Here is a 17,068-nt window from a genome sequence, read left to right as displayed (position 1 = left end):
GAGTTGCCTGCAGGACTGGAGGGTTTCACTTCCACCCACCTTCAAGGCTTCCCAGCCTGAGCCCCACTCTGCTGTCCCCAAGGGTTTCTCCACCTCTTGGGGCATCACAGGCTCAGGTGAGACCCCTAAAATATTCTCAGAAGCGCAGTGTTGTCACCTTGCTGTCCCCAGCCAGCTGCACCCCCAATAAACCATCCAGAGGGGGACACCACACACAGGGGACAGTTTATTTTTTCCATTAAAAAAATAGGTAAGGACTTCACCATCTCCTAACAGACACCACAGCCATCAACACCACAACGTGCAAACTAAACATCAACCTGGGACAGGAGGAGTGGATGCAGCAGGCTGAGAGAGAGGAGAGGAAAGAGATTCGTTTCTTGTGGCCTCAGAGCTTTGCCAGGAGCCATCCACACCTCCCCACGGCCCCCATCCCTCCCCACAGCAGGGCCACACACCCGGGAGCAGCACCAGGACCTGCCTTCCACACCCACACTCCTGAGCCTGCCTCCAGCTGGGGACAGGAGGGCTCACCTCACTATCCAGGAAGGTCAGAAACGCCACAGAGCACCCAGGGCAGCTGTGGATGTCACCCACCTGATGGGATGGAAGGTGGTTGCTGGGATGGGACACCGGCCACGTCCAGGGCTGGCTTTGGACACTTCTGTTCTCCTCTAAAGTGTCCAGACCAACCCTGGCTGTTCCCAGCAGGAAAAGCAGAGGTGGAAGAGCTAAAGCTGGTGCAAGACCCTGCCCTGGTGTCTCCAGGCCGCTTTCCAGGGAATTTCCAGTGAAGGAGGGACCAGGAGCAGGACTTGGGACTTTTCAGCCTCCATGGAGACATCACAAGCCGTGAAGTGTGGGGAGGGGGGGAAACAGCAGGAAGGGGACAGAGTTGGTCTTAGGATTAGGGGATGGGCCAGGTGGGGGAAAGCAGGGAGAAAGTGACGGGGATGTGGGAACCAGGACAGGCCAGGACACAGCAGGGTGTCCAGCCCCAGGGTGGGACAGGCTGACAACGCTCAGGGCGGGCTCTGCCCTGGGAGGGTGTGGGATGTGGCTGCCCAGGGTGCACCCGGAGCAGGGGGCAGCAGGAGGGACACGGAATGTGGCTCATGCCTGGGGCCAAATGGGGGAGAAGTGGGGATGGAAACCATCAGAGGGGGCAGAGTTTGGCTGCAGCCAGTCCGGCCCTGAGCCCCAGGGCTCTATTTTTGCATGTCGCACTGCAGGAGCAGGACAATGGAGGGGTCGCTCTTGGCGGCCTCCTTGAACTCCTCCAGGGAGATCTGGTCGTCCTTGTCCTTGTCCATCTTTGTGAAGATCTTGTCCACTCGCTGCTGGGGCGTCAGCCCGTCCTGGTTCATCCTCATCATGATCACAGTCCCCACCATCTTGTAAATGGCCTGGAGAAGGATGAGAGTGGGAATGAGAGGGGATGTTGGAAGGACGCAAGACCCCAGGACAAGGCAGGGGACAGGGACAGGGACAGGGTTGCTGCTCTTTTAGGACCCATTTCTATCAGGTCCACATCAAGCACCTCTCAGACAAGGCTCTGGGTAGGAAAACTCATTCTTTGGTGCTAAGAGGGACCCAATATCTACGAAAAGCCTGGAGAAAGCAAAACAAACTCTGCCCGTTTGAATCGCCGGTACCTCAATGATCTCCAGCATCTCCAGGCGCGTGATCTTCCCGTCCCCGTCCAGGTCGTACATCTCGAAGGCCCAGTTGAGTTTCTGCTCGAAGGTGCCCCTGGAGGTGACAGACAGGGCACAGATGAACTCCCTGAAGTCGATGGTGCCGTCCCCATTCTTGTCAAAGGTGCGGAAAGCGTGCTGGGCAAACTTGGAGGCGTCTCCGTAGGGGAAAAACTGCGGGAAAGAGAGAAGAGGAATTGAGATGAGGAGGGGGAGCTCGGCCTGGAGGCTGCACCTGAGGCTCTCCAGCCCTCCAGGCAGCACTCAGACCCCGCCCAGCTGGAGCCCACCTTGATGTAGAGCTGCTGGAACTCCTCCAGGTTGAGGATGCCGGTGGGGCAGTCCTTGAGGAAGCCCTTGTACCACTGCTTCAGCTCCTGCTCGCTGAACTCCGTGCTCCTCACCAGGTCATCCAGCATCTCCGGGGCCAGCTTGCTGCTGTGCTTGCCCATGGCTGCCCCTGGAAAGGGAAATCCACACCAGGCTGGAGAGGGATGGGCCTCCCAGGCCCTCCTCCACCCTGGCAGCTGGCTGATCCCACATCCCTCTTCTCCTTGCTGGAGCTGATCCACCTGGCTGGTGGGCAGCCACGCAGGACAGCAGCTGGAAATGTGGCTGTGGCCTTTGCTGCTGGAGATGCCCAGGAGATCCTGGAGGTGTCCAGCCCACCAGGGCAGCCAGCAGCATCACCTCATCCCCTGGGCTCGTTTTGGGCTGCAGGAAAACCCTCAAAAAGCAACCAAAAATTCAGAACTCTTCCCATTGCCTTTGCCAGGGCATGACCATAGAATCCTAGGACAGTTTGGGTTGGGAAGGACCTCAAAGAGCATTTCGCTCCAGCCACGCTGCCGTGGGCAGGAACACCTTTCGCCAGACCTTCCCTAAGGATGGGACAACGAAGAATCTGCCACTGGGGCACGTAAAAACCTCCCTGGCAGCATCCAGCTGGCCACAGTGATGCCCAAGCTGCTCCTTGGTGGGGACAGGCTCTGGCCAGGGGGCTGGCAGCAGCAGGGAGCCCTGGCAAGGCCCTGGCTGTGTGGGCAGGAGCGGCTCCGAGACGCGCCGTGCCCGCTCCCACGCAGCCTTGGCTGCCGGCGCCGCTCAGCCGGAGCAGCAGATGGTTCTCCAGGAGCTCCTGGAGCTCCTCTCTCCATCAAGTTGAGGAGAAAGTTCACCTGGAGCCCCACCAAGCAGCCTCTCTCAGGGGTCTGATGTCCTGGCCGTGTGGGCTTGGGGCGCGCCCTGGGGTGGGTGATGTGGGGTTGGTTCCTCATGCTCCCAGCCAGCCCCGCTCCCGGTGGATCCCACAGGCAGCAGCTCCTTCCTGCCCCATCATCCCACCAGCATCTGTCACCGTCTGCCACGACAGCACCGAACCCACCAGCCCTCGGCAGCCAGAACTGGCGGAATGTCCGGGCACCCGCAGCACCCAAGGCTTCCCCAGACACCCCAGCCCGGCTCCACGAGCCCCCTCAGCACCAAGGTCTGGTTCTAAACCGCTGGCATTGTTGATAAACCGTGCCAGGCGCTCTCCACGGGCAAACCTGCCGTGATCCAAGTCCTCCCACATCTCCCACGGCCGCCCCGGCAGGAGGACGCAGCCCCTCGCCGCAGCCCAGCCCTCAAAGCGGCCAGAGCAGCGTCCTGAGCCCCACAGCCCTCGAGTCCCTTTTCCAAGCAGCACCAGCCACGCCAGGGCAGGGCACAGCACCCAGGAGGGCCACCCCACGCCCGCCCCAAAGCACCCACTGATCAGCGGCTGCCGCTCCCAAAACGGGACAAGAGGGGCGTCCCCCCCCCGGGGCTGCACCCTGGGCAGCACAGAGCACCCCGGCACCCCTGGGCTGGCACCCCGGGGAGCAGGGACGGGGCTCGGGGATGGGTGGGGGCTCGGGGATGCTCTGCCCAGCCGCGCTGTGGGATAGCTCCGGGCCACGGGGGGCCGCGGCTGCCGGCACCTGCCCCGACGGCGGCTCCGCACCGGGGGAGCCGGGTCCCGCTGTGGGCGCGGCTCCAGCCCCGACGGCCCTTACCTGTGGTGCGGCGCGGGCAGGTGACTGCTCGGCGGGGCCGGGCGGGGCGCGGAGCCGGTACCGGTACCGGAGGGGCCGCGGTCCAGCCGCCGGCTCAGCCCCCGCCGCTCCCGCCCCTCTTGTAGCCGCGGGCCCCCCGCCCTCCCCGGCGGCGACGCTCGTCCATTGGCTGCGAGCGCTGACAATCAAGCGGGAGGGGCGGCGGGGTGGGGGTCGAGGTGGGATACTGGGGGGGACTGGGATGCTGGGAGGGGAAATGGGGCCGGGATGCTGCGAGCGCGGGGCTGGGGGATGCTGGAGGTGGGATGCGGGGAGCGGGATGCGGGGGGGGGGTGTCGGCACTGGGATCCCGGGGGTGCTGGCCCCTCACTGCCTGCACTGGGGACACTGGGACGCACCGGTGGCTTGGCAGAGGCACGGCTGAAGCACAGAGGAGAGAGGGACAAGAAAATCACTTTGATGTCCGGGACCAAACGTGGAATGTTTCCATGGAGATCGCCGAGCGCTTTTCCCGGTGACCTTGGCGTCCTGCTGTGATCCCGGTGCCACCTGGGCCCTTCCACAGCTGGCCCTGTGTGGCTGGTGGCCGCTGAGCCTGGATGAAGTCCCCGGCCAGCCAGGCCTGCTCCCCATCCTGTCCCATCCCACCCCATCCCCGGTGGGGCTGTGGGGTTCCATGGGGTGCTCAGCCCTTCTCCAAGGCCCCTGCCCTGGTGTGCACCCACCCTTGCTGCAGGGGTGCCTGCAGGGCCCACCCCAGCTGCAGGTGAGACAGGGCCGGGTTACAAAACCCACAAATATTTGCAGCAGTGGGGCTGAAGGGCTTCACCCGCCCTGGGGGCAGGAGGGCTGGGACTCCCCCTCGGCTGGACATCCTCGTGCCAGGGCTGGACCCCACCTGGAACAACCCCCCCAGGGATTTGGGGTCACCTCCACAGCCTCTGCCGGGCACGGGACGTGGCTCAGTGTGGCCCCAAAGCCTCTCCGTGAGCGTCCCCGAGAGCTGGGGGGGGGGGGGGTGGGATGAGCCCCCCCCGGCCCTGCTGGCGGTTCTTGGATGCGGAGTGGAGAAGAAGACACCAATTAGCAGCTCTGCCAACCGCCCGTGCCCGGGGTGCTCAGGGGGACTGAAAAATTAATGAGGGCTTAATTGAAGCGGCACGGGCTGCCAGGGCTGAGGCCGGCCCGGCTCAGCTCACGGGGAGGGGGTGCCGAAGGGATAAGGGGGGGACTGGAAGAGGTGGGGAAGTGCCAGGTGACAGGGATGCCCTTGAGATGACGACTGGGGTGACCGTGTGGTCCTGACGTGTCCTTTTGGGGGCTCTGGCACCCCAAGTCGTGGTGCTGGGGTGATGTCTGGGGGTCGTGGAGGGCTGAGCACCCACTGGAGCACCCGCTGGAACACCCAGCTGAGCCCAGCGCCTCAAATCCTGTGTGAGCCCAGGTTCGAACGGGACATTGGCCCCGGGTTTGCAGAGGGGACAACAGGGTGTGCCTGGGGGGGGACACCGCTGAGCAGGCAGCGCTGGCTCCGCGGCAGCTTTGCCCTCGCCACTCCTGCAGCAGCATCCCCCCAACACCAAGCCCCGGGGCGCGGAGCTGCCGGGGCGCTGCTGATTCCTAAAAAACCTCCCTCTCCAGCGGCTCCAAGGAATGCAAAGGGCTGCAGCTTCCCCCAGCGGCTACGGGCTGCAGCAGCACGGCCCGGGGGGCTGTGCCCGATGGGAGAGATCCCCCCTGCCTGGGGCTGCTGCGGCCGGGTCAGCGCCCCACAGACTGCGGGGGGCTGTGGGGAGCAGGAGTCATCGCTGCTGGTCCCAGAATCCCGACAGCTCTGGTCCCACTGCCCTGCCGGGTCACCCAGCTGTGACACTGTCACTGCTCGGGGCACTGGGGGCTCAGCCAGCCCCTCTGTGACCCCCCCCCCCAGCACAAAAACACCTGTAAAGGAACGAGGAGCCGTTGTCACCCACCCCACGTCCCTGAGGGACAGCTCTGCGTGCCACTGGGCAAGCTGGACCTGGGGTGACCCTTAAATCGGGGGGTCCCTCTTGATGCCCCCACTGTCAGGCCTGGGAAAAGGGGGCAGTCAGGGTAGAAAAGCAGGAATAGCCCAATTTTGGGGTCCCCTTTTGGGGTTCCCTTCCTCTGACATCAGCCCTGCGGGAACGGCTCTGCGCTGGTTCGTGCCACCCAAACCCCTTCTGCCCCGGTCCTGGGGGAGCTGATGAGGCACAGAGGGTGCTGCCTGCCCAAAACGGCGGTCCCGGCACGCGGGTCCGGTTTGTCCCCGCTGCGGTGGCACCAGGCGGGGCCGGTGCTTGTCCCCATCCCCGGAGAGGGGACCGGGGCAAGCCGTGCCACCCATGGACTGGGGCAGGAGCGAAGGAATATTTGGGAATATTTGGGTTTTCTCTCCCCTTTGCTGGGAGCTGCGGGGGTGGAGGTACCCTCTCGATGTCCCCGTGTCCCCCAAACCCGGGGAGCAGCAGCCGGACCCCTCTCCCCTCCAAGGCCGCAGAGCTCTGCCGGCCGGCGCGCAGGGGGTTAAGCCTCCCCGTCTCCCTCACACTTGAGACGTCACCGTCACCAGTGGCGTGGGGGGGGCCGGGGGGCTATGGTGGTCTTTGTGGTGCATTCGGCAGCTGGCGCAGGGCGGCTCACGCACACGGCGGGCGGCTCGTCCCCGACACCCCGCGCTCGGCAGCATCCGCAGCCTCCCGGCCGCCGCCGCCGCCGCCTGCCCACGCCGCGGGCTCCCACCCACCGCCACGGTGAGCGCGGGCCGCCACGGGCACGGGGACAGGGCTGCCACCGGGCCTGGGAGCGGGGCGAGGGGCTGGCTGTGTCCCCCGGGGACCCCGCAAGCCACCCCTGGCAGAGGAGCCCCTCTCTCCTCTCGGCACCCGGCGCTGGGGGGTGCTGGGGTGGGCGCTGATGGGGTGGGCGATGGTTGGGGTGGGTCGGCCCCGGCTGGGGCTGGCTGCAGCCCCGCGGTGGCCCCGGCTGGGTGCGGGCGCACGGGTGGGTGCCCGCCCGCGCCGGCGGGGTGCTGCGGCTCGGCAGCCCTGCGGTAAATCCGGCTGCTCAGCCGCAGCCGCAGCCGGGCACGGCGGAGCCCCCTGAGCCCCCCGGCCCCGCTCGAGGGGCGGGTCAGCCCCATGGGGGGCTCACACATCTCTCCGACCACGGAGATCTCCAAACCGGGGGCGGGGGGGGTCACCGCGCTGAGAAACCCCCAACTCCACCCTGCTCAGGGCTGGGGGTGCCCCGGCTGATCCTGGGCTGGGATCTGGCCCCGGCGCCCCCATTCCCGGGATGAGCCGCGCTCCCCCATGGAAAATCCTTCAGGCACCGCGCTCCCGACCCTGCGGCGGCTGCGGCGCCGGCGGCGCGGCCATGGGCGGGGGGCAGCGGCAAGGGGGGCTCGGCGGCGGCTGGGGGGCACCCGGGGGGCACCCGGCGGGCACCCGGCGGGCCGGGGGCTGCGGGGAGCGGGGCCAGCTCGGGGGGAAGGGGCGGGCAGCCCCCGGCCCGGGCTGCGGCGCTGCACCAGGCTGCGGTGCCCAGGGCGATGCTGCGCCGGCAGCGAAGGGGCACAGCCCCGAAACGGTGACACCGGGTGGCCTGAGCCCGCGGGCATCGCTGCCCCTCCGGCGTGGCCAGCCCGGGCACTGCCGGCTCGCGGGAGGGATGCTCCTGGATGCAGGATTTGGTCCTGCCCGGAGCAGGAGTGGGGGTTCACCCCATCGGCTGGGGTGTCCCCAGGGAGGTGACACCCGCCGTGGGTCCCCATGGGGCAGGAGAGGCGGCGGTGCGGCAAGAGAGGGCAGGGCTGGGGTGCAACGGGGCCACCGCAGGGAGGGACAGAAGCCGGGGCCACCTCGGGTGTGGCTGGGGACGGGGAGCCTGCTGTTCCCAGCCCTCCTGTGGCGGCACGTTCCTCTGGGAGCGCTGCCGGTTTGGAGGTGTCTCTCCCGGAGGATTTGGGGCACACCGTTCCCCCAGTTCAGCGGTGGGCAGCCTGCACTGGGGGAAGCCCCTCGCCCTGGGCACAACCCCCCCGGGAGGGATGTCCCGTGGCCCCCCCAAGAGCCACGGGGGGGGTTTTAAGCCTCTGGGACCAAGGAAATGGCACAAAACAGGGGCTGAACCCCAAGCGGAGCCACCCTCCAGCCCAGGGGGCTGCAGCAATCCCCAAACCCCCACCTGGCACCCAACCCCTGTGCCACAGCTCTGGAGTCACCCCGGGGTGTCGTCACACCGGGCACCCACCCGTGGCCCTTCCCTGGGCACAGGCAGAGTTCAGCAGTGACAAATCCCAGCCCCGAGCTGCCCATCAAGGACAAGGGTGGCGCGGGCACGAGGATGTCCCCACGCCGGTCACAGCCTGTGTGCCAGTACCAGAGCAGGGCAGGTGCCAATCTCCCACCCCAGGGACCCCCCCCAGCACCCCAGGGACCCCCCCAGCATCCCAGGGACCCCCCCAGCACCCTTTCAAAACACCCCAGTGCTCAGCAGGATGAACCTCGGCGTGACTGCAGCAGCTCTGGGTGTATTTGGTGTATTGCCCCAAAAACCAGCTGCATTTCAGGCTCTTGCAGCCCCAGCGTAAAGCCAGCACTCACTGGGGCCGGGAGGAGGAAGAGGAGGAAGAGGAGGAAGGCAGAGCCATCAGTGTTGATGCCAAGGGTCTGTGCTGGGGCTGAGTGAGGAGCGCTGGGCCGGGGGGGGCACAGCCCCATTCCAGGCACGAGACCACCCCATCCCTCCCCCCTGCCGCTCCAACTCTCCCTCTCCCCTTCCCCAGCCTCATTAATTAAACCCAAGCGCTTAATTACAACCTGCTGAGTCCCGCGGCTGCTTCCTGGCGCCTGCTGACACCACGGGGCCAACCCCGACCCCCCCCCACGTCCCTGTAGGAAAGGTGGGGTGCGGGGATCTGGGGGAGCACCCCATTGCCTGCAGGATTTTGGGTTGTGGCTCACCGGCGGCATAAAGGGACCTTCAGACAGCGCCCGGGAAAGAGCCGGCAAAGTCATCCCTGGGGGCCTTGGCCTCTCCAAGGGGAGATGGGGACAGATGGCTCCGCTCTGGGGTTGTCCCCGAGCTGCTGGCAGGTCCCACAAAGGGTGGAGAGGGACGGGGATGCTCAGCCCGGTGAGCTCTCCTGGTGGCAATAAAAAATGATCGAGGTAAATGAGGTGAAGGCTGGTGGCAGCGTGAGGTGGAGGGGCAGAGCCAGTGTCCCACCGTGCTTCCCCACGGGTCCCCAGGGCAGGGAGGTGCCCAGTGGGGCGCCCTGACCCTCCTGCCCCCCTGCCCACAGGTCCCTGCCGGCCCATGAAGTGACCCAGGCGGGTGGCACAGCCCCTGCTCCTGCCCTAGCCACCACTGCCACACCAGGCGCTGAGGTAAGGACCCCAGGGCACGGCTGTGGGGTGGGTGGGATGCTCTGGCGCGGGCTCCAGACCCCCAACCCGGGTTTGTGGGGCACAATTCCCGCTTGGGGCCTTCCCCTGTCCATGGGGAATGCCCAGCCCCACAGCCCAGGGGAATGGCATGGCGCCGTGGGGGTCACCTGGGGCAGCCCCCCATCCCTTGGGGACACCAGGACTGGGGGACTGGGGTGTCTCAGGGGTGGCAGCATGGCCAGGGGTGCCCCAGGAGGGAGCGGGGTGGGCACAGGGCGGTGCCATGGTGGTGGCACTTGGGGGCCCGGGGGTGGCATTTGGGGTGTCCGGCCGGTGGCACCGGTGCTGTTCCACTCTGTTCTGTTTCTCTCGCTCAGGTCTGCTGGCCATGGGCAACCTGATAAAGGTATTGGGCAAAGATTTAGAAAACTGTCCTCATTTTTTCCTGGATTTTGAAAGTAAGTTCCATGAGCAGGGTGGGCATGGGGAGGGCGCCAGGGCTTGCCACCGCGGCTGCCGTCCAGAGGATGGGGACAAGCACGTTGTCCCCGAGCAGCCCCGTGTCCCCCAGGTGCCTTGGGGGGCCCTGAAAAATCTCAAAAATGGGGCAGGGGACCCCCGGGAGATGCCCCCATCCCTCAAAGAGTGGGGCAGACGTCCTGGCTGAGTGGTGGGATGCAGGATGCCGCAGGACCCGGCCCGGGACCACCTCAGGCACACACCCACTGCCGTCAGCCGATGGCAGCGGTGGCCGTGTGGCACGTCCCGTGACACGGCCAGGACAGGGACAGCCTGGAGGCTGGGAAAGGAGGAGGGAATGATCCGTGCCACCACCTGCACTGCTGGGAAGGTCAGTGCGGTGGCCGCAGCCTGCAGCAAGCGATGGGGAGCGGGGACGTGCCTCAGCTTTCCCACGGATCTAAAGGACAGGAAAGGACAGCTCTCGCCCCGGGATGGACACGGAGGGCACAGGACACGGTGACAGGATGCCAGGCCGGGCACAGCCCCAGGGCTCCTCTGGCTCTCCCTCCCGCCATTCCTCCCAGGGCACAGCTCAGACAGAGCGAGTGCGAGGAGGGTGAAAAGAGTCCAGCGGCATCTGCTCGCCCCAGTCCCATCCCCAGCGGGGACAGGCCGTGCACAGCTCCCCGCGCCCCCCCTGACTCCGGCACCCCCCGAAATACCCGGGGCTGGGGTCACACAGCCCCCCACTCCCACGGCGAGGGACCTTCCTGCTCCTCCTGGCTCCTCTCAGGCAGCACGAATTTTCCTGCCTCCAGCCCCCCTCCACAGCCCCCCGGCACAGGTTCTGGGTGTTCGCCAGGACCCCTCATTTCGGGGCTGGCTCCGCACTAAAGTTGGGGTTTGGCTGTAGCCGACACTCCGGGGACTTCAGGGACCTCCCGGCGGCTTCTCCTCCCTTCGCTCCTCCCTGTCCATCACCGCATCCGCCAGCGCTCATCACCATCGGGGGGGAAGAGGCTGCACACCCGGGGCCGGGAGCAGCCGCGGGGTCACCCCCGGAGCCCCCCGAGCCCCCCGGGGAGCAGCGGGGGGGGGACGGGGCTCCGGCCGCCGCCGCTGCCCACAGCCCAGCACCTCTTCCCCGGGCTCCACCTCACCATCATGCTTTTTTTCCTCTTGTTTCTTCTCTTGCAGGTTTCACATGGGGAACCTTCTAAAAGTGTTGACTTATAACGAACTTGACCAAGGCCCTAATTTTTTCCTTGACTTTGAAAGTGAGATGGGATTTTTATTTTCCGTTTTCGTTTCGTCCTTATCCTGAGTTCCACATCCACACACCATTTTGAGTTCTTTGTCCCCGTCGCCATCGCATCGCGCCCATCCCAGACGTCCTCCCGCCACCTTTGCCATCCGGGGGTGTCCCCGGGGAGGGGGGGGCCAGACCCGTGGCCGGGGGCTGTCGCTCCTCACCTCTCCCCCGGGGCACTTCGCAGCTCCTTGGGGCCGAGGGCTGCTCGGGGACCGCTCGCGGTGAGCAGGACCGCGGTCACAGGGCAGCCAGGAGTCACCCCCACCTGCCCTCCCCGCTCCACGGCTTGACTTGAGCTCGGGCAAGGAGAACGGATCAGGGGGAGAATCCCGCCAGGAAGGGCTGCGGGCCGGCGGGGGAGCCGTGGCATGGGGTGCTGGCACCCCGCTCTGGCTCTCGCCGCGCCGGGCCCCGCTCAGAGCCCTCCGGGTTTCTCTCCCCGGGGCGCTGCCCTGCAGATGCGCAGCCGACGGAGGCCGAGACGGCGGTGTGGAACCAGGTGAACGCCGTGCTGGAGGAGGCGCAGACCATCCTGGCCGAGCTGCAGTCCTACACGGGCGCCGGGCAGGAGATCCGAGAGGTGGGTGCAAGCCCCGGCGCCCCCCGCCCGCCCGCCCGCCCACCCACCGCGGCTCGGGGCGACCGCTGGCGCTCTCCCCTCGCAGGCCATCCAAAACCCCGGGGACCTGCGGCTGCAGGAGCGCGCCTGGAGCGCCGTGTGCCCCTTGGTCGCCAAGCTGAAACGCTTCTACGAGTTCTCCCTGCGGCTGGGTGAGTGCCTGAGCTCCCCCGCTGCATCCCCCGCCGTGCATCCCGCGCCCTTCCCTGGAGTGTGTGCTCAGCTCGGGACGCTGAGCTGTGCCTCGGTTTCCCCTCGGGAGGGGGGTGTGGAGGTGCGGAGGGGGACCGGGAGTGCTCTGTCCGCAGAGAACGCCCTGCGGAGCCTGCTGGAGGCGCTCACCAGCCCTCCCTACGCCCCGACCCAACACCTGGAGCGGGAGCAAGCCCTGGCCAAGCAGTTCGCTGAGATCCTGCACTTCACCCTCAGCTTCGATGAGCTCAAGGTGCCTCCCTGTGCCGGGGGGGACAACGAGGGGAGTCCCCCACACCCTGTGAGCCAGCAGAGCCCCTTGGGACCCCTAACCCTGGTGTCTCCCCCCTCAGATGACCAACCCCGCCATCCAGAACGACTTCAGCTACTACAGACGGACCATCAGCCGGAATCGCATCAACAACCTGCAGGTGAGAGGGCTCTGCTGTTCCCCAGGGGTTCACAGGGCTGGGAATGGCCCGGGGGGGCTCGGCCACCCCAGTGACCCCCATCACACCACCCCCCCCCCAGCTGGATGCAGAGAGCGAGGTGAACAACGAGATGGCCAACAGGATGTCCCTCTTCTACGCCGAGGCCACCCCCATGCTGAAAACCCTCAGCAACGCCACCACCAAGTTCGTTTCAGAGGTGAGGGAGGCTGGGGGAGACCCTCAGGGCGGGCAGAGATCCCCTCCAGCCACCCGCACGTGGGGCTGGGGCTGGAAACAGCAGCTGGGACCTGCTGGGTTTCAGAACAAGACCCTCCCGATCGAGGACACGACCGACTGCCTGAGCACCATGGCCTGTGTGTGCAGGGTGATGCTGGAGACCCCGTGAGTACCCCACGCCGGGCTTTGGGAGGACATCCCAGCCCTGGGGTCCCTCTGCCACCCTGCCCGGGCTCAGGCAGCCTCTCTTCCTGGCACAGGGAGTACCGGAGCCGCTTCACCAACACCGAGACCCTGCTCTTCTGCATGAGGGTGATGGTGGGCGTCATCATCCTCTACGACCACGTCCACCCCGTGGGGGCCTTCGCCAAGACCTCCAAGATCGATGTGAGTCAACGTGGGGTCACAGCTGTGGGGTCGCAGGCCGTGCCACTCGTCCCAGGAGCTGTGATCGCCGGGGTCCCTCTCCCTGGCTTGAGCAGCGAGGATGAGGATGGGGAGGAAGGGGGACAGCCCCCTCGGGGAGCTCACAGTCCCTCTCTTTGCCTCCATCAGATGAAAGGCTGCATTAAAGTCTTGAAAGACCAACCCTCAACCAGCACCGAGGGGCTCCTGAACGCTCTGAGGTGAGACGGGGGCTTGGGGACACAGCGGGGACGTGGCGTCCCCTGGCAGCACCCAGGGGTGACGGCAGAGTGTGACCCGTGTCCCCTCCCCGTCCAGGTACACCACTCGGCACCTCAACGATGACACGACGTCCAAACAGATCCGGGCCCTGCTGCAGTGAGCGCGGGGCGGCCGCCGGAGCCGCGCGTGTCACCGTGTCACCGACGCCCATGACCATACAGCTCATTTTGTACAGAGGGAAAAGGGACAGCGAGGAATGCGCAGAAATACTAAAAAGCAAACCGAAACGGCCCCAGGCCGACCCCCCCCCCCGCCACGAGCTCCTGCCCCCCCCCCCGACCCTTTTCCCACCCCCAAAATCAGCGCCCGCTCCTGGACACGAGGTGTGGGTGGCACCGTGGGGCACCGCGCCGGGGGGGCCGGGGCCGGGCAGGAGGGACCCGGGCAAGGGAAGTGTTGGTGGGGCTGGCAGCAGGGTGCCCATGGCACGGGGGCACCTTGGGGAGGGGGCAGGTGGTGGCCCGGTCCCCATGCTGGTCCCCAAGCGGAGGAGGAGGAGGAGGAGGGAGAGGATGAGGAGGAGAAGGAGGAGGAGGAAGTATCCCTGTGGATCTGCACTGACTCTGGAGGAAACGGCTCAGTCTCACCTGGTAGATTTTTAATATGAGCAATTAAATCCACACTCACCTCTTCTTTTCTACCTTTTTATTTTTGTTTTTTTTGGCGGGGTGGGGGGGGTGTGTGAAATAAAATGACATTTAATCTGTTCGTGGCCGCAGCGGGGCTGTCTCTACTGTGTCCCATCCCAGGGACCGTGACACCCTGTGGGATAAATGCCACCTCCCGCGGTGACCGAGAGGGACAACAGGCCGGGGTGCCGCCCAGGGCTCCCTCCTTCCCCGGTGCAGCTGCAGACTGGGAGGGCCGGGCTGCGGCTGGAGGCTGCGGCTGGGCGCCACGGGCCGGAGCCTTGGCCGGCAGATGGCCCTGTGACACCGCGACAACGCGGCCACCCCGGCCACACCCGCGCCAGGCCGACCCCGGCGACACACACTCGGCCCCGCAGCCCCACCCGCAGCCCCCCGAGCTGGGGGAGACCCCGGCAGGGCAGGACTTCGGCCGGGGATGTGTCACCCCCCCCCCCCAAAGGGGACTGTCCCCAGCGCGGCTGCGCTGCTGTGGCTCGGGGCCAAGTCCCCTGGGGTTTGGTGTCCTGCCAGCCCCCTCCTTCCCGCCACCTTTCCCGCCTGGCACACGGCAGATAGCGGCCCCGCTGACCCCCCCTCTGCCCTGCGTGTCCGGGGGGGGACAATGGGCACCCCACAAGTGACACCAGAGACCCAGAGCCTCGTGCAAGGCGACTCTGGCCGGCTCTGCCTCAGTTTCCCCACCGGCCCCTGGGTGGGCGCATGGGCAATGCCCCCCCGGCTCCCCGAGCTCTGCACCCCTCTGGAATTCCTCAGCGTGCCACCATCCCACCCACCTGCAGCCCAGCTCGGCCCCCATGTCCCCAAACCTACACGGACACCCCTCCCCAGACACAGGGTGGCCCGGGGGGAGCAGAGAGGGGGGACAGCCCCCAGCCCTTCGGATCCTGGCATTTCCTGGGCGCAGCGCCAGGATCCTGCCGGGCACGGCCGCCTCTGCCGCCAAATCCTCCGAACTCCCGCGCGGGGCGGGACGGGGACACGCTCTTGCACAACCCCGGCCAACAGCTCCTTTTATTTTTAGGCTCTTGCGACATTCGGCTTTGCCACAACCGCCTGAAATGGTGCCAAGGCATCGGATGGGCCACGGGCTCCCCAACGCCCTGCGCTGCTCCCGAGCCGCTCCGCGCCCCGGCCGTGCCTCAGTTTCCCCGTTAGCTCCTTTGACCTGCCAACCCTGTGGTGGCAGCGGTGCCACTCAGCCCTGCGGAGCCCCCACGGACGCCGAGGGTCCCGTTAAATCCCCCCGGTGCTCCACAGCACGAGGATCCCACCTGGGAGCTGAGGATGAGGCCGGGACACGGCTCAGTGCGGTGGCTGCAGCTGCTGCGTGTCTGCGGGAGCTGATGTCCCCAGGTGACACCGTCACCCAGATGGTCCCTGGCCCATCCGAGGAGTGTCCCTGCAGTGTGGGAACTGGGCTGGGAAGAGCCAGGACAGCATCACCACCCGGGACCCTCCAGCAGGAGTCAAGGGACCGTCGGATCCTTTAAAGCCACCGGTGAGCACGGGCACAGAGAGCAGCTGGTCACCGGTGCTGGGAGAGGTGGCAGCTGTGTCCCGGTGTCCCAGTGCCCCTGGGGTCCTGGCACAGAGCCCACAACATCCCCCCTGTGGTGCCCCTTGCTTGTGAGGGGAGGGATGAGGCCGAATTCGTGCCACATCCCAGGCCTGGCTGTCCCCAACGTGGCACTTCCCAGGGCAGAGCAGGTGGCACGTGCCAGCCTGGCAAAGGGCAGCACTGCAGGGGTGAGACATTTCCTGCCAGAGCACTTTAGAGCCAAAACAGGGGGAGAAAAGGGAACCAAGGGGGATGTACAACTGCTTGATCATCACAGACATCTGAGCTCTGAGCTCTGGGGACAGTGGCCACCCGTGTGGGCAGCAAGTCGCGGGCAGCTCGGTGTGGAGGCCTGGCAGGGGCTGCTGGAGGCGGCACACAGCGGGATGCAGATGAGGAGGTGCTGGGCACCAGGATTTGGGCTGCCACGGCGCCAGGGGACCCCTGGATCTGCCTGTGCTCCAGCTGGCACCCAGCCCTGCCTGGGACAGGAGCACACCAGCACCGTGCCAGTGTCCAAGGAGGGGACTGCCCCCAGGACAGGCAGTGCCACCGGGATGGTGCCCGCTCAGCAAGGACACGGAGCTCCTCCGGCTCAGTCCTCTCAGCCAGACCACGGTGCCGAAGACTTTAATTGATGGCGAGCCAAGCCACGCCGGGCCTGGACTGTTTTCTAATCCCAGTGTAATTAATGACCTTATCTTTGGCCAAAGCCATTTAGATTAAGTGGCTGGTGTGATGGGCTCGGCGGCTCCGGCTGCACAGATGGAAGAGCCGCGTTTGTCTGGGGATTAGCGGAGGGCAGATGGAGTGAAGTGCCATTCGCCATCCCCAAACCTCCCGGCACTGACAGCAGCCTGAAACGTGAGACCACAACAACTTTCTCAGCGAGCCCTGGCTGGGACTGGCGAGCGATTCCTGCATTGTTTGCCCCTTCTGCAGGGCCCAGAGCAGCAGGAGCTGGTGCCAGCACCAGGAACTGGTGTGACCCTGCCAGGAGCTCGATCCCAGTCCCTGCCTGGAGATCTTCAAACAGCAGAGGTCCAACACACTGAGAGTGACCTCCTTTGGCAGGGATGCTGCCCTGGCTCTGCTTAAATAAACTGTTCTCAGTGGCAGCTCCCACCTCTCCAAGGAAGAAAACACACCTGTATTGTGGTGCTGGCAGGACCAGGGCGCCCGTCCTCCCTCCACTTCCCACTGCACTGCACGGACAAGGAAGTGTGGCACACCCTGTTCACCTGGAACATCTGGGAGCCAAGGGGGAAAAGGCCTGGGAGCCCCTGCCCACCCTGCCCGGCACAGCCCATGCCCAGCAGGCTCCTGAAGAGAACAGGCTGCTGTGGAAGAGGAATAACATGTCCTCGCGGGGATAACAAAGTTCATATTAAACCGATTAAGGATATTTAATCCATCTCCAACAGCATGGACATCTGACTGCACTCAGGAGCCGGGGCAGATAATCCCAGCCCTCCTTCCCAGCGCTGCCCCAGTGATCCCAGCCTGGCCTGGGGAGATGACTCAACATCTCAGAGCTGTCTGTCACAGACCAGCTCAGCACATGGGGCTTCGTTCCCAGCTCACGCATCGTCCGCCCAGGCTGGGAGAACACAATTCCACGCCACGACCTCGTGGCTGTGCGCTCCAGCACTGGGCTGAGCCCACATCCACGGGGTTGAGTCAGCACGGATGGCAAACAAGTCTGGGCTGGAGAAGAGACCCAGCCACACCGCAGTGCCCAGCGTGCCAAAGCTGGTGCCCAGCTCTGCCCAG

The 17,068-nt window shown here is 66.1% G+C and overlaps 2 protein-coding genes across 5 annotated transcripts; one reads left to right on the top strand and one right to left on the bottom strand.

The window, feature by feature from the left end:
* Nucleotides 1-21: 21 nt before the first annotated feature.
* HPCAL4 (hippocalcin like 4) lies at nt 22-3,826 on the bottom strand. Its single transcript, XM_066204308.1, has 4 exons — nt 3,734-3,826; nt 1,988-2,157; nt 1,656-1,871; nt 22-1,406 (listed from the first exon to the last, which is right to left on the bottom strand). The coding sequence occupies exons 2-4, from the start codon at nt 2,147-2,149 to the stop codon at nt 1,209-1,211; spliced, it is 576 nt and encodes a 191-aa protein (XP_066060405.1). The 5' UTR covers nt 2,150-2,157; nt 3,734-3,826; the 3' UTR covers nt 22-1,208.
* Nucleotides 3,827-6,335: 2,509 nt separating this feature from the next.
* On the top strand, nt 6,336-13,795 carry LOC136301462 (CYFIP-related Rac1 interactor A-like). 4 transcript variants are annotated; one of them, XM_066204508.1, is made up of 12 exons: nt 6,336-6,507; nt 9,063-9,147; nt 9,525-9,605; nt 11,380-11,501; nt 11,587-11,692; nt 11,849-11,985; nt 12,086-12,163; nt 12,264-12,380; nt 12,486-12,565; nt 12,661-12,787; nt 12,956-13,026; nt 13,124-13,795. In XM_066204508.1, exons 3-12 carry the CDS (start codon nt 9,536-9,538, stop codon nt 13,185-13,187), a joined length of 972 nt encoding a protein of 323 aa, XP_066060605.1. In that variant the 5' UTR covers nt 6,336-6,507; nt 9,063-9,147; nt 9,525-9,535; the 3' UTR covers nt 13,188-13,795. The 4 variants fall into 4 exon arrangements, with proteins under 4 accessions (XP_066060605.1, XP_066060604.1, XP_066060603.1 ...); XM_066204507.1 differs by lacking the exons at nt 6,336-6,507; nt 9,063-9,147 and adding an exon at nt 10,807-10,886 and having other exon boundaries at nt 9,534-9,605; XM_066204506.1 differs by lacking the exons at nt 6,336-6,507; nt 9,063-9,147; nt 9,525-9,605 and adding an exon at nt 10,726-10,886.
* The last annotated feature ends 3,273 nt before the right edge of the window (nt 13,796-17,068 follow it).

Source organism: Chamaea fasciata, unplaced genomic scaffold (genome assembly GCF_029207755.1).
Source record: "Chamaea fasciata isolate MVZ Bird 193981 ecotype frontalis unplaced genomic scaffold, bChaFas1.0.hap1 SCAF_26, whole genome shotgun sequence".
Lineage (NCBI taxonomy): Eukaryota > Metazoa > Chordata > Aves > Passeriformes > Sylviidae > Chamaea > Chamaea fasciata.
The sequence above is the reverse complement of the archived record's forward strand: the minus strand, read 5'-3'. Positions and strand labels throughout refer to the sequence as shown.